Source organism: Tribolium castaneum, chromosome 6, assembly GCF_031307605.1.
Source record: "Tribolium castaneum strain GA2 chromosome 6, icTriCast1.1, whole genome shotgun sequence".
NCBI lineage: Eukaryota > Metazoa > Arthropoda > Insecta > Coleoptera > Tenebrionidae > Tribolium > Tribolium castaneum.
The window spans coordinates 1706410-1723166 of NC_087399.1; the positions used below are offsets into that span (position 1 = coordinate 1706410).

A 16757-nucleotide genomic window follows, 5' to 3' on the forward strand; every position below is an offset into this window, starting at 1 on the left:
ATTCTATCTTATAGATTCTGATGTGCTCTTTACGATGGAACAAACCGTTTTCTTCTAGCTCTTTTAGTTTGACCGTAATCGGCGTTTGAAAATTGAAAGTTTTTCGCGAGATATCGCCTTGAGTCCCGCGCCATTTTTAGAGTTTTTTAGTCCGGCTCATTTTGCATAAGTGTGGATAAAAATAGTTCCACCTTTTCGAATAGTTTTGCCGTAATTGAGAAAATAAAAATTTGTAAAATTTGTCAACACTTCAACTTGCTTCTCGAGTTGTATGACAAAACGATAGTTTTCGAAATTTCTGGCGTCTTGTTTCCGCCTAAATTTTCCATAAAACTTTGAAAATGCGATTTGTGCCGAACTTTGTGATTGGATCTCCCTTCTAAGCTTGCAAAACTCGTTCGGATGTTGATTGAGTGGCAAGTTTATGTTCGCTGATCGCCTCATTAGCCTCTTCCATTCTTGCCTGGTGATCGATTCGGACAAATGTCACCGCTTTAATTAACCCACTAATCCATTTTTCAGCCCCTAATTGGGTGTAAATGAGAGCCCATAAAGTCTTACGTAACTTTATTCATCACATTGCAAATACAGTCAGCTTTGGTATAATTATGAGCACGTGTCCGCACCCCAAGGAAAATCGTACAACATTATTCGACACCCTTATCAAAATATTTATACAAATTAATTTACAACAAGTATGTACAAACTAGCTTTTTGGTCTAAAAGTGACTAAAACATATTTGGTAACGGATAAAATATTTACATGAATCTCGCTCTGTCACAGCTTTACAAGGATTTATACATTATTATTGTACAAGTCGTTACTACGTGTCTTCATCTCCCGGCTCCGAGCCCAAATCCTCCCCTTTCTGGAGGCAGTCCCTGATTCCTCGAAGGATGATCTCCACGCGGCGGTCAAGTGCCTCCAAGTGGGGCTCCCACAGCACGGGCGCCACTGGGTCCCGGCCCAAGCTCTCCCTCATGGCCTCGCTCAGCTTCGGCCCGTTGTGAAATCTGAAAATTCACAAAAAAACAAATAACAACAAAAATAGTGACTGAACAATATTTAATTATAAGTTATTTTATTCGCAGTGGCTTCAGTTTTTTTGAAACGTTAATTATACGTTTAAAACAAACGTTAGTAAATACGGTTATTAATAACGTAAATAAAACTTTAAGTCACGTCGTATTTTAAATTGGTAAAAACAAAATGGTTTTTAAACAACGTAATATAGACGCTAGAATACAACCAAATAACAACGTTGTAAGTTTGAACGTATAAGTTGTAACGTTAAAAAAACGTTAAATTTTTTCCACAAAAATGGAAGCAAGGTTGAAATTTTCCCGAGAAATTTTTGGTCCAAATGGAGTCCATCGCCTTATTGAAATTTAAGCAGCACTTCAATTGTATAATTCAACGGCTAATGGAAAAGAAACGCCCCATTTCAAGCTCTTGAAAAGGGAGAAGTTCCCTAAGTGACACTCCACCAACACTTAAAAAACTTCTGTTACTTTTCGTTTCGTCAAAGAATCATAATTACAAATTAATCACTGGCCGAGTATGGAGTTCCGATTGTCTGAAAAGTTCCAACTTTTCATTAGATTCGTGGAAATTAAACAAGTTTTCGCGTTTAATTACGTTGCAATAACATTAATTAATGGAAGGGAAACAAAAAGAATGGCCCGAATTTGACGAGGAGCGGTCCTTTGGGGTTAAATATTTTCATTATCTCATGGCGGGAATTAATACCGCAGTCATAATAATTTCGCTAAATAATAAATAAGGCTGGGGCCAGTCGGGCCCGCCTTGGCTGGAATTACGGCTCTTAAACAAGCCTAAATAATTGCGATTGTAATTGTAACGAATGGTTTTGGTTATTTATTCCGGAAATTGACTTTTATGAGCGGCTTATGCACGTTCGCCCACCTCTCCAAGACAAGTTTACCCTGGAAGCACACTGGCGTAAATAAAGGAGCAGTAAATAGGTTGCAAAAACTTGCTTTTTTCGCTGAATCAACGCAAAAATGTCCAGGAAATAACGTTATTTATTTGTAACCTAAAACACTAACTTTTCTTTGCTTCTATTTATATGATTTTGTAACGCAAAATTATAGAAAATATAGAACAAGTAATAATGACATTTTTTAACCAAAAATTAAGTTTGTTATTTATATTAAATTAGAACAAAAAAAATAACCAAATTTGCTCGAAAATAACCAAAACTTTAACTTTTCTAAGCGTTTTTTTTTAGTAAAAATCATGAATTATGTCAAAAATAAAATTATTTTTGCAAATTTTGAAAATTTATACACGTTTTTAGACCAAAAATCAAGCTTTTCTTTCTGTTTGTATAAAATTAGAACAAAAAAATCACCAAATTTGGTCAAAAATCATCAAAACTTTACCTTTTCTAAGCGTTTTTTTAGCGAAAATTTAATTATTGTGCAAAATTTTTTAAAAAGTAAACCAATAAATCACAGAATTATGTCAAAAATTAAATTATTTTTGCAAATTTTGAAAATTTATACACGTTTTTAGACCAAAAATCAAGTTTTCTTCTTGTTTTTATTAAATTATAACGAAAATAATCACCAAATTTGGCCAAAAATGACCAAAACTTTTCCTTTTCGAAGCGTTTTTTTAGTAAAAACTTTATTATTGTGCAAAATTTCTTAAAAAATAAGCTAATAAATCACAGAATTATGTCAAAAATGAAATTATTTTTGCAAATTTTTAAAATTTATACACGTTTTTAGACCAAAAATCAAGTTTTTCTTTCTCTTTTTATAAAATTAGAACAAGAAAATCACCAAATTTGGTCAAAAATGACCAAAACTTTACCTTTTCTAAGCGTTTTTTTAGCAAAAATTTAATTATTGTGCAAAATTTTTTAAAAAGTAAGATAATAAATCACAGAATTTGTCAAAAATAAAATTATTTTTGCAAATTTTGAAAATTTATACACGTTTTTAGACCAAAAATCAAGCTTTTCTTTCTGTTTTTATAAAATTAGAACAAAAAAATCACCAAATTTGGTCAAAAATGACCAAAACTTTACCTTATCTAAGCGTTTTTTTAGCGAAAATTTAATTATTGTGCAAAATTTTTTAAAAAGTAAACCAATAAATCACAGAATTACGTCAAAAATAAAATTATTTTTGCAAATTTTGAAAATTTATACACGTTTTTAGACCAAAAATCAAGTTTTCTTCTTGTTTTTATTAAATTAAAACGAAAATAATCACCAAATTTGGCCAAAAATAACCAAAACTTCGCCTTTTCTAACCGTTTTTTTAGTAAAAACTCAATTATTGTGCAAAATTTCTTAAAAAGTAAGCCAATAAATCACAGAATTATGTCAAAAATGACATTATTTTTGAAAATTTTGAAGATTTATACACGTTTTTAGACCAAAAATCAAGTTTTTTTTTTGTTTTTTTGAAATTAGAACAAAAAAATCAACAAATTTGGTCAAAAATGTCCAAAACTTTACCCTTTCTAATCGTTTTTTTTTAGCAAAAACGTAATTATTGTAAAAACTTTTTTAAAAAGTAAGCCAATAAATCACAGAATTGTCAAAAATGACACTTTTTGCAAATTTTGAAGATTTATATACATTTTTAAACCAAAAGTTGAGTTTTTTTTTCTGTTTTTATGAAACTTGAACGAAAAAATCACCAAATTTAGTCAAAAACGATCAAAATTTTTTTATGCAATTAATTAGTTATGTTTATTAACATTTACAGGGCCATTAAAACCAAATTAAGTTTTTTTAAAACGTTAATTATACGTTTAGAACAAACGTTAATAAATACGATTATTAATAACGTTAAAGTTCTTTAAGTTTTTTACGTAAATACAACTTGAAATTAAAACGTACAAGTTACAAGTTGATAAAAAGAATAAAGATGGTTTTTAAGCTGCGTAACATAAACGTTATCATACAACCAAATAACAACATTGTAAATTCCAGCCGATCTACGTCTGTGTGCTTCGTAAGATTTGAGTCCTGAAGTAATAAATAAATTGCGATGCGTCAAGCCGAAGGCTTGAAACTATTATAAATGGTTTAAGATAAGCAGTAGCTCGAAAAAGTTGAAAGGAAGATACACAACTTGCACGCGGTGTCGGAGCGTTTTTAGTTAAAAAGCTCGGTCACGGCCTGCTTGAGCGGGAAAAATTCGATCGTGTCGGATGGATAACATCAAAAGGTCAGTGCGGTAAAGGAGCTTCCAATCTCTTGCCAGTTAAGGTTCAATTATTTAAGCAAAGGTTTAATCCACCGGAAAACTCCGGATGGGATTCGCCCGCAAATGATCTCCTCGAAATTAAAAAAAATTGAATAATTAAGACGATGGGGCGCAATTTCGGGAGTAAATAACGAAGTTAGAGATAATGGGCCAAAGTTGGCGCAAATGACGTCGTCAAACTTTCAATTTCGTAAATCAAAGCCCGCCATTTAATTTTCAATTACCACATTTTGATGGTAACTCGATTTTTATGCCATGCCATTGCGCCGTTTGATCAAAGGGCTCATAAGGAGGCAGAGTGCGTGCAGCACGCGATACTGATCTCCATTCATTCGTTGAATCGTGTAACCGCATCCGAAATGAGCAGCAGTTGTGAGATTACTTTTTACAGCCAAGTCTCAAGTCTAATCGAAGCGAGTCACGAGACGAATTGTTGCGCTCCAGAATGAGCTAATAAATAAAAAATCAAAAACGCAAACAAGATGTTAACAGGGGACGGCGAGGGTAATGGAGACTAACGGCCTAATTTCATTTGGGAATTTATTATTCAACAGGTCTTTTTCTGAGGACGTATTTAGTTGTTTTGCTCTTTCCGGCACACAGTCGACACAAACCTCCGAATTCGTTTGGGACTGATTTCGTCAAAACAAATCAAGCCATCGACGATTTTTAGCAATTATTTTGCTAGATTTTTTCTGTTTCAAACGCTTCTTCCACTTATTTTAATATAAAATTTTCCCATAATTATTTATTCTAATCAGTGAGAAAAAAGCTGTAAATGTGTATTTTTGCTTCCTCATTAGGTTTGTGCATTTTTGCCAAAACGCGCTGAAAAGCTGGGAATGTTTTTTTTCAGCTGAAAACACTGTGTTTTCGTCAAATTTTATTTAAACAAACCAAAAATTTAGCAAATTAGATTGACCCTAAAGATATCTTGATCAATTTATTTTAGACGATTAAGTTCCTTTTTGAACAAAAAACGCACTAAATTTCGGCAGAGTATGTCAAAAATTACTAAATCAGTTGAAAAACTATGATTTATAGCCATTAGGTCGAAAATAAGAGAGAAAATTATAAAATTATTTAATTTTTAATTTAATTCTAAGTTTTAATTAATTTAAATTTTGTTTAATTTTTATTTTATTATTTCTTTATTTTATTTTGTTTAATTTTTATTTTAATTTTTCTTTAAAAGACTAGATAAAGAGTTTTCCACAGGAATTGACCAAAAAACCGCTGAATTAGATCCAAATTGAAGCTATTTTAGCCTGTTTCGGTCAATTTAATTCTCTCTGGAGGATTTGGACATACAATTTTTCCAATTACATAAAAATTGAGTAACATTTTCGTGTTCATTCATTGAAAAAAGATGCAAAAAATCGTATAATTTTTGCCCTTTTCAAGCTTGTAAAGATATTCCTGAGCCCAAAAATTTTATTTCTTTGCTAAAACAATTAGAAATTGCATTTTTTTGGCGTTTTTACAGTTATAAGCACAAATTTTCCTAAATCAACTAAAAACTATCTAATAAATTCTGATCAGATTAGATCAAAACATGAATTACTTCACAGATTTCAGGCGATTTAGTTCGTTTTTGAACTCGAAACGTAATCAGATAAAGGTTAATATTTATTACTTTAGCAATTATTATTTTGTTGTTTTTCATTTTGTATATTATTATTTTTATTATTATTATCTTTTACATTTCTTCAGTATTATTATAAGTACTTTTCTCTTCATATTACTTTAAAAAATTATATTATTATATTATATTAAATATATTTATATTTATATTTATATTTATAACAAGTGTTCAATAATTGTTCTGATCAGATCGCCTATGTGTGACAACTGTCACAAAAAACGTATGTCTCGGTTAACATTCCAAAACAATGACAGATGACAGCTGTCAGTGTCATACCAAAAATGCGGACAAAAATTCACACGTTCAACTGAGCTTGCAGAATAAATTCTTGAACGTCTGCATACAATTACCATGATTTGCAATGTGATTTTTATCAAAAACTCTTAAGTGCAAAAATAAGACAACATTTAAACAGTTGACAGCAAATCATATGAATTTATCACGCAACCTACGTTCATGCTAGAAAGAGAAAACCACAGCTGACCACGACCAGAACATATTTATATTTATATTTATATTTATATTTATATTTATATTTATATTTATATTTATATTTATATTTATATTTATATTTATATTTATATTTATATTTATATATTTATATTTATATTTATATTTATATTTACATTTATATTTATATTTATAATAAAAATTATATTGTTTTCTGTTTATTTTTGTTATCTATTTTCTCTTTGCTTTTATACTAGTTTTAGTTATTTTTAGTTTTTAGTTATTAAGTAGACTTTCATTCCCTATAAACTTCCCTCCCTCACTTTTTTGTTTCATAATAGTTTTTATTATTTTTTTATTTATTATTTTTATTATTATTATTAATTAAAAAACAGGAATGAACCATAAATATTTTCCAGGTGTTTTATGATCGTTTTTGACAATTATTTCGTCAAAAGATGTCAAAAATCATCAAACTTAAGTCGAAAACAAGACAAAAAATAAAAAATTAAGGAAAAATGTAACTGTTTTTGATTTCTTCGAAAATTAAAGCATATGTACGAATTGACTTTTTGCAATTTTTATTTTAATCGATTTGAAGATTTTTCAGACGATTAGTAATGCCTTAATTTTTAAAGTGAAATGTGTTCTAAAATTATTCTTTTTTTATTGATAAAAGTACAGTTCCTTCCGAAAAATTTTATTAAAATGACCTGACCTGACCGAAAATGGGTGTTCTTAGATATATCTTGAAAATAGATTTGTAAATTTCGCTCGAAATTTGGCGTTTGAAAATCTTATTTAATTTTATTACGTAAATATTGTTGTTTCGTTCAGCTTAGCTAATTTCTGAGCCAGATTTCTTCAAAATGGACCACAAGTTATCGAATTATATCAAAATTGCCTTTGTCTTTTAGCCACAAAAACGTTTCAGATTTTTCGCTCAAACTTCGATTTACGCTCAAAAATCCCGCAAATTGTGGAGTTTCCTTCGCCGGAATAACAATTAATTTCCTGGATTGCAACAATAGAGCCGCTTCGTGGCCCTGAGGCGTTCTCTTAATTTAATAAGAAAAACGCTCCGCGCCGCAATATCTCCCATTTTGCGAAAAACACGTTAAAATATTCCGAGTAGTCAAGCCGTTCGTAGGATTTAAATTAAACCATCATCTCCTACTGTTCATTATTTGAATAGCGCGCAGTCTGCGTAATTTAATTCCAACAAATCCGCATTAATTGTTATTTAATAAACGACACAGCAAGCCGAAATTTTTCCCGCGAGATTGAGTCCCTTGTCCTTGTAAAAAGGGCTCTTTGGACGTGTCTGAAGGGCCGGCGCGGCTCGTAATAGGGCCGGCTGGCTGTCTCGACGCCCCATGCATTACTCAGCAGCACAGATTGGCTGCTGTAATATGCACAGACCATCAATATTAATACTTTATCTCCCAGGTAAGATCCTCTTAAGCCGCTGTTGTTGTTTCCTCTTCCTCCCTAGGGGGGCCAGATATTACTTCCTCGATACCAAAGCTACATTCTTAACGCAAACATATTGTCTGAGTGCCTAATCGGGCCGCATTATCACGACATAACGCGAATGAACGCGAAAAAATGCCCAGGCACGAGCTTATTAAAATTATTATTGGAACTAGAGAACTAATAGTTTTTGTGTACAACTTGTACAAGTTGAATAATAACGTAGCCAAGTGGTCAGTAATCCAAGGAATGAAGAAAGAAAGAAAGAAGAATTTTCTGAATAAATTACATGTTCGGCTACACTGTTCAGTCGCTATACTTGTGTTTGAGGGAGAATTGGTTTTGGGCGGCGATTTTGTGGCCACTTTTATCGGCCGAGTCCCGTCTTCCGAACGCAATTAGCGTAAATGGCTATCGTTACACGCGAATCTCTCCGCTTTTCTATTAAGCATTCGGTCGATTCTCGAGAGATAGCTGGGAGCCCAGCTTTTCACATAAAATTAACGCGATTCCATGCGACTATAATTAAAAAAGTGAAACGTTCGTCACTAGACTTTAATTGCTTTCTTGTTCCCTTTTACGTGTTTAACAAAATCGAAAGACACGTAAATTGAATTTGGACGCTTCGAGTATAAATAACACATTTCCGGGCTGGGACGTGCCATTGTTAATTCAAATCGGGCTGCTTCTAGGCACGCTTGATAGAAAAATAAAGGGTATTGAAAGATTTAAAATTTTTTGACAGTAAAAAGTGGTGGAAAATGAGTTAAATAAATGGATAAAATTCGAAAAATTCGAGCACCAAATGACCAAATTTGATTTGATCTTGTGAAAAATAATTGCCGAAAAAAGCAAAAATAACTTAATTTTCGGTCTAATTTTTTAATATACTTTTAAAAACTTTTTAAAGAAATTTTGCGAAATAATTTAATTACTGACTGAAAAAAAAAATTTGCTAAAGAAAGAAAGCAAATAATGAAAATATGGGTATAAAAATTTAATTTAAAAAAAAATGACTAAATTTGTAATTTTTTAGACGAAAGTATTAGAAAAAAATTTTGAAAAAAGTCAAACTTACCTCAAAAATATGCTAAAACGTTGAAAATGTGAAAAAAACAGTTAAATATTTAAGCTCCGTGGTTATTTTTTGTTCTCCACAAAGCAGTCATAGCAGGTATAGTTCAAAAAAGTGATTAATGTAAAAATGGTAAAAATATCTCAATTTCGGTAATATTTCGGTTTATTTTTAACCACCTTTTAACGAAATTTTGCGAATAAATTGTGTCCTTAGCTAAAAAACGACAAAGCGACTAGATTTGATAATTTTTTGGTAAAGCCTTACAAAAAAAGTCGTTGAATTTAAAAATTTTTAAATTTTGCATAAAATGCGTTCATTTCGATTTATTTTTTAAATTTTCTAGACACATTTTTTCAAAAGTAAATAAACCTTTTGGTTAAAAACTCAGTAAAACGAGTGAAACAAGGCCAAAATAACATCAATTACAATGAAATTTTGTGATTTTTTACGCAATGCCTTAAGTATAATTTTTTTTGGAAACGAATAAGTTAGTATTCACCTTGAATTAAACGTGTTCTAGAGGTCAAAAAAATTGAATTTTCGACATCTTTTTGAGTTCTTCCTGTATGCGTAAAAATTTATTAAAAAAAATAACACAATCTTCGGTCAATTTTAGTGCTTTTTTTTGGCTCATCTTTGTTTAAAACGAATCCGATTGAAACAAAAATATCTGCCACCGCTTTCGACTTGTTTCCAAGATGTTTGTGTAAACAATCAGGAAAATAATATATTTTGATCTAAAACCCGTGCAAAATACGTAAAAAATAAAAAAGTATACTCAGATAAGTCTGAACAGGAATTAATTGCAAGAAGCAATTTTTAACAAAAACTAATCGATCTTTAGACGACTAAATCTAACAAGGTGTTGCAGTTTTTAACCCAAATGTAATTGGAATCTTTAAACTTTCTTAGAAAACAGCGAAATTTCCGACGGTTTAGCCGACATTTACAAAATAATCAGACAACAGTTTTTCGTTCAGTTACGCTTGTGATTGGCCTGTTTTGCAGTTGGGAGTACGATAGCTCGTCGATAACCAATAGCAAACACCTTGCAATTTTTTGCGGGCTAGATAAACAAGCAGGAGGTGATTTTTATATTTTTATTGGTCGAATTATTCATTCCTGGGACAAATGAGACACTAGAAACCGGTTTAGGGTCCACCCCCTCACAGAACGAGTTTCACATAATGTAGGAAAAAATGGCATAAATGGAATAAAGTATATATCTTGAAAGAAAATTCAAAATTTCCAAAATAAAAAAGAAAATCAATACATTTCTAAATTTTTGTGCAAAATGAGGTGAATTTAAATTAATTGCGAGAATCAATCCGCGGTATTCCTTATTATTCAAATTTTTTATACTAAGCTGAATCGTTATTAGGCTTTGAGATCTCATCACAATTTTTATAATTTTGCTAATGTTACAAAAAAAGTACTTACCTTAAATTTAAACAAAATGAAAACTTTCCCATTACAGTTACTCCTAAACTTCAGTAACTTTGTAATTACCTACAATTTTTTTATTTGGCAAGTTATTAAAATAATAAGTTTTCCTGCCGCACTGTCTCGTAATTGCAAAGGAAATTATTTAAAGTTAAAAAGTTTAAATAAAAAATCGTAAGTATAATGGTGGGATTGTTAAATATATGATTACGTCAATTTAAAAAAAAGAAAGAAAGATAAGTATTATATGGTTAAAAAAACAACAAATTAATGCGTTGCCTACATGAAAAAATATTGAAACAACTTAATTTTTTTGAAGAATTTTTTTTTGATAAGTTTTGATCGATTTAAGTAATTTTTGTCGTACTTACTTCATGAGCGTCTGGAGGGTGGACTGCCTCAGCATGCAGCACTGCAGAATGGGGGCTAGGATGGACAGCTCGTCGTGGAAGGGCCTCCCGAAGCCCCTGCCATGGTCCAGGTGGAGCGGAAACGTGTCGTTTCCGAACAATCTGCCAAAAATCCCCCTCATTACGCCCACGCCGCTTTTTAATTAAAAATAAACCAACCTAAATGTCTCGTAATGGTGTCTATCCATATTGCCCATTAGAAAGTCCAATACGGCCATATCCATGAGGTCGTAAAGCCTCCGGCCGCGGTCGTACGGCGGGATCTCCCTAACTAACGCACAATAATTGTCTTCAGTCTCCCATTGAGCTTTCCTTCGTTTATGGTAAGATCTGCGCCAAGGGTGTCTCCATACCTGAATCACCCCAAAGATCAGATCGTGCAAAAAATGAGGACTGATTTCGTTTCCAGATAGGGGATGTAATTTGATAAAGCCGCTTTATTCTTATTTAAAACGGGGGAAAGTCAAATAGTTATAAACATTTTTATCTGCAGAAAGCTCCGTTTTTTAGCTGTTTTAAATAATTATTACAAAAATTAATTAGATGCAAATAAAGCTCGGCTGACTTTTCCATGTACAGGTTTCTACAAAAGGTAATAACTTTCAGCTTTTTTTTAACATTCGGTCAGTCTGGCCAGAGCTTGTGTTTAATGTAGTGTTTTGAAGCGTTTCATTTAAAATACAACCTTTGATTAAAAATATAGCAGTAATTTAGATTTTTTATGCGGACTTTGAAAGGCTCAGTAAACTCTATACATGGTGTTTTAAACTTGAAAACTAGCAAATATTTTTTCTTAATTAGAAAATAGCAATAATAATGACAATAATTCCAGTTTTCACTAGATATTAATCCACACTTATTTTATTCTGAAAGAGATTAAAATAACGCATAAATATCATATTTTTTTATCTATTTAAAAAAACATCCTTGAACACCAGACCGATTTTCTTTTAATAAATCCTACGTTTTGACATTAAAAGTCTTCCAAAATTTATTTATGTACTTATATTGGCTTTAAAGTAATGATATTTTAAATTTTTTGAAATGATAAAAAAACTTGCTATTTTTAATAATATTACTTTGGTAGATATAATAAACAACATACAATTAAATTATCCATTATTATTCCACACCAAGGGCTTTATCTATCGTTTCTTATTATTTTCTAATTTATTTTCTTAATTTTTAGGTGAAGTGTTAATTATTAAAAATAATTATGTCTTAAACAGTTTAAAAAAGGAAGAAAAACTTAATTTTTGAATATAATTTGCAAAAATAATGACATTTTTAACATAATTTTGTGATTTATTGGCTTACTTTTTAAGAACTTTTGCGGAATAACTGAGTTTTTTCTGAATAAACGCTTAGAAAAGGTATTAAATTTTTGTTTTTTTTCGACCAAATTTGGTAATTTTTTCGTTCTAATTTCATAAAAACAGAAAGAAAATCTTGATTTTTCGTCTAAAAACATGTACAAATTTTCAGAACTTACAAAGATGTTATTTTTGACATTATTTTGTGATAAATTTCTTTACGTTTTAAGAAATTTTGCACAATAATTCAATTTTTGAATTCGTTTAGAAACCGTAACTTTTTGGTCATTTTTGACCAAATTTGGTGATTTCTTTGTTCTAGTTTAATGAAAACAAGAAGAAAAACTTAATTTTTGATCTAAAAACGTGTATAAATCTTCAAAATTTTCAAAAATAATGTCATTTTTGAAGATTTTCTGTAAACTATTGGCTTATTTTTTGAAAAATTTTGAAAAATAAATCAGTTTTTGCTTAAAAAAAACGCTCAAAAAAGTAAATTTTTGGTCATTTTCGACCAAAACGAAAAAAAACTCTATTTTTGTCTAAAAACGTGTATAAATCTTAAATATTTTTTAATTTTTAAAATTTTTGGTCATTTTTGAGCAAATTTTTGGTTTTTTTCGTTCTAGTTTATTAATAAAGATAGGAAGAGAAACGTGATTTTTGGTCTTAAAAGGTGTTTAAATCCTCAGAACTTGCAAAAATAATGTCATTTTTGACATAATTCTGTGATTTATTGGCTTACTTTTTAAGAAATTTTGTGCAATAATTAAGTTTTTACTAAATAAATACATATAAAAGGTAAATATTTGGTAATTTTTGACCAAATTTTTTTCGTTCTAGTTTAATAAAATCAGGAAAAAACTAAATATTTGGTCTAAAAACCTATTTAAATTTTCAAAACTTGCAAAAATAATGTCATTTTTGACATAATTCTGTGATTTAGTTGCTTAATTTTTAAGAAATTTTGCACAATAATTGATAGTTTTTACTAAATAAACAGATAGAAAAGGTGTTTTTTAGTCATTTTTGACCAAATTTGGTGATTATTTTCGTTCTAATTTAATAAAAACAAGAATTAAACTTGATTTTTGGTCTAAAAATGTGTAAATCCTCCGAACTTACAAAAATAAAGTTATTTTTGACATAATTCTTTAATTTATTTTTAAGAAATTTTACGCAACAGTTGAGTTTTTTCTGAATAAACGCTTAGAAAAGGTAAATTTTTGGTCATTTTTGGAAGCAACATCAAATCTTACCTTTAAAAATGCTTTAATTTCTGACTGTATTTTTAGTTTTTGAACAAGAAGGTTCTTAACAATTTAAAAACAAACACAGAAAAGTGCATTTACAAGACCGTATTTAACTGTAAATAATTAATAATAAATCAATTTTCTCGTAAATATGTGTCAACGTAATATAAACTGGAGCTTAATCGGGATAGGAGAGTCCGTTTTTGCAAATTTGGGATCACTTTCCGGGGGATTAGGGATTATTTGCGTTGATTTAAGTCCGGTTTATCAATTTGAATAATCCGGGATAACCCCCAAACTCCCCATTTATTACAATGTTTGCTTAGCATCAAATTTTTGGTGATAAACGCCTACCTTCCTGGCGGCGACGTCGTTGGAGGGCAGGAAGGCGGCAAAGCTTCCTTCCAAACTGTCGGGATTTCCGCAGATGGCGTGTGAAGTATCACAATAATAGGTGCACTTGCCATGAAAGCACAGGTTATCGGACGGCGAAACGAAGAACGTCTTGAGTAAATCCCCCTCGGCCTTTTGGTACAGCTCTGTGGTCATGTTGAGCAGTCGCCCTGTCACAGGCATGGCCCTTCGGAAGCCCAAAAGCCTGCGAAAATGGACAGCCTCCTGAATTATTAGCTCTGATCGAGTTTTAAGCCCGCCCCTGATATTAATTACGCCAAAAATGCGCCCATTCATCATGCAAACTTAGTTACAGAGCGGCCAATTTGTCATTCGGATTCGTGTCCGGGATCCGGAGCGACTTTGCAACTTTTAGTTTCGTTTAAAGTGGATGTGGAAGACCCGCATTATTATTTATTTACTTCTTGACCTTTCCGGCTTCCGCATTCATGGTGTCATTAGAACGGAAATGCGCTCGTGAAAAGTTAGCTGCTCTTAATAAAGCTCGAATAAAAACAAATCGGAACTTTATAGTTTAGGTCCGGGATTTATTTTTCATGAGGAGGGTGTCGACGCACGCTAGGGCTCGTTAAAACTTCCAATACCTTTAATATTTTACGTAAATGTTCCCTGTCAATACACCCATTGTGCTCACTCCTTTTGTATCGAAAAAATTCTAACGATAAATTGTCCCCGATACTGTTCTCGTTATTTATTTACACTGCCTTTACGAGCTGGGGTTGAGATGCTTATTTACATTTAAAAAATTAAAACAACCAAGTTTTTTTAACTCGCGCTGTAGCAAAGTTTTATGGACTTTTCTATGCATTTAGAACCCTCGAGAGTTCTGAAAAGTACAAAAAAGTCAATAAATTTTTTTTTTAAAGGTTTGATTTTTGCAATTTTTGAGGCGATTTTGGTCGATTTCGGGTACCTGTCTTAACAACTCACTAAAGTTGTTAAAAGTTCACAAAAAGTCCATATGTTCGATTTTTTGATGTTTGATTTTTTCAATTTTCGTCGCAATTTTTGTCGGTTTTGGGTACCCGGAACATTTCTCGAGCAATAGCTCCGGAACTATTAGAGATAACCCCATGAAGTGTATTATCGTTGGAAAGCTCTTTAAATTATCTATTTTTTTCAAAAAAGATTATTGTTCTCCGACTAATAGTTTTCAAGCAAATTGCTGATAAATGCAAAAATTGGTAAAATTTTAAAAAATTCATAACTAAAAAACTGTTGGGAATTTGGCAATTTTCTCGATGCCAATCGATTCCCCGGATCATTTTGCATAGTTATGGATCAAAACAGTTTCACTTTTTAGAATAGTTTAGCCGTAAATGAGAAAATAAAAAAAATTTAAAAAAAGTTAACACCCCCCCTTAAAATCAATCAATTTTTAAAGTGACTCAAAATCAAATGAAACCTATTCTATCTTATAGATTTTGATGTGCTCTTTACGATAGAACAAACCGTTTCCTTCTAGCTCTTTTAGTTTGGCCGTAATCGGCGTTTGAACATTGAAAATTTTTTTGCGAGATATCGCCTTGAGTCCTATGCCATTTTCTAGAGTTTTTTATTCCGGTTGTCCTCCATTTTTTTGTTTCTCGATAACTCTAATAGATTCGCCGTAATTGGCGGTTGAAAATTGGAAAAAAATGAAAATGGAAACCTTTTTTTGCGTTTTTCTCGGAAACTGTAAGACTTAGAGCAACGAACAAAAAACCATCTGATAGCGCTTAATTTTATCTATTTTTTCGACTAAACCCGGAGCCGCTCCGGGCAACGGTTCCGGCTACAGAGGCGATCAAAGTTTTTCACTAAAAAAATTCATAAAAAAAAAACTAAAAGTCGTAGAGCATTGCGGTTTGTTCGATTGAATTCTGCGGCTCATTTTACATATTATATCAATTTTTCACAAGTATTAAAAATTTAAAATTTTTTGCCTAAATTTAGGGTAGCCATTTGTCATGGTGAAAAATTGTATTCATTAAAAAAATTCATAACTCGAAAACTAAAAGTCGTAGAGCAGTGCGGTTTGGTCCATTGGATTCAGCGGCTTATTTTCTTTATTATTCTAATTTTTCACGCAATTTAAAATTTTCAATTTTTTGCTCAAATTTCCTGAGTAACATACTTGTACCTTCAAAGAGGTGAAAAAAAAAATTTTTTTTAACTAACTCCAGCAAATTTTTATGGACTTCTACATGTCTTAGCAACCCACAAAAGTTGTTAAAAGTCCACAAACAGTCCAAATGTTCGATTTTTTGATGTTTGATTTTTTCAATTTTCGTCGCAATTTTTGTCGGTTTTGGGTACCCGGAACATTTCTCGAGCAATAGCTCCGGAACTATTAGAGATAAGCCCATGAAGTGTATTATCGTTGGAAAGCTCTTTAAGTTATCTATCTATTTTTTTCAAAAAAGATTATTGTTCTCCGACTAATAGTTTTCGAGCAAATTGCTGATAAATGCAAAAATTGGTAAAATTTTAAAAAATTCATAACTAAAAAACTATTGAGAATTTGGCAATTTTCTCGATGCCAATCAATTCCCCGGATCATTTTGCATGGGTATGGATTAAAACAGTTCTACTTTTTAGAATAGTTTAGCCGTAATTGAGAAAATTAGAAAAAAATTAATGGTCAAGGCAAATACCTTCATAAATATGAAAAAAAAAATTTTTTTAAACTCACTCCAGCAAATTTTTATGGACTTCTACATGTCTTAGCAACCCACAAAAGTTGTTAAAAGTCCACAAAAAGTCCAAATGTTCGATTTTTTGATGTTTGATTTTTTCAATTTTCGTCGCAGTTTTTGTCGGTTTTGGGTACCCGGAACATTTCTCGAGCAATAGCTCCGGAACTATTAGAGATAAGCCTATGAAGTGTATTATCGTTAGAAAGCTCTTTAAATTATCTATTTTTTTCAAAAAAGATCATTGTTCTCCAACTAATAGTTTTCGAGAAAATTGCAAATAAAAACAAAAATTAATAAAATTTTAAAAAATTTATAACTAAAAAAATATTGAGAATTTGGCAAATTTCTC

General features: G+C 31.0%; 1 protein-coding gene across 2 annotated transcripts in view; it reads right to left on the reverse strand.

Moving 5' to 3' along the window:
• Positions 1-552: 552 nt before the first annotated feature.
• The window catches only part of LOC662687 (uncharacterized protein), a 50980-nt gene continuing 34775 nt past the window's right edge, over positions 553-16757 (reverse strand). For both annotated transcript variants that reach the window (XM_008199056.3, XM_008199053.3), the window contains 4 exons: positions 13671-13914; positions 10910-11103; positions 10712-10852; positions 553-1014 (listed from right to left, as the gene is read on the reverse strand). In XM_008199056.3, the coding sequence (XP_008197278.2) occupies positions 825-1014; positions 10712-10852; positions 10910-11103; positions 13671-13914 (769 nt within the window). In that variant the 3' untranslated portion in view covers positions 553-824. The remainder of the gene's footprint in view (positions 1015-10711; positions 10853-10909; positions 11104-13670; positions 13915-16757) is intronic.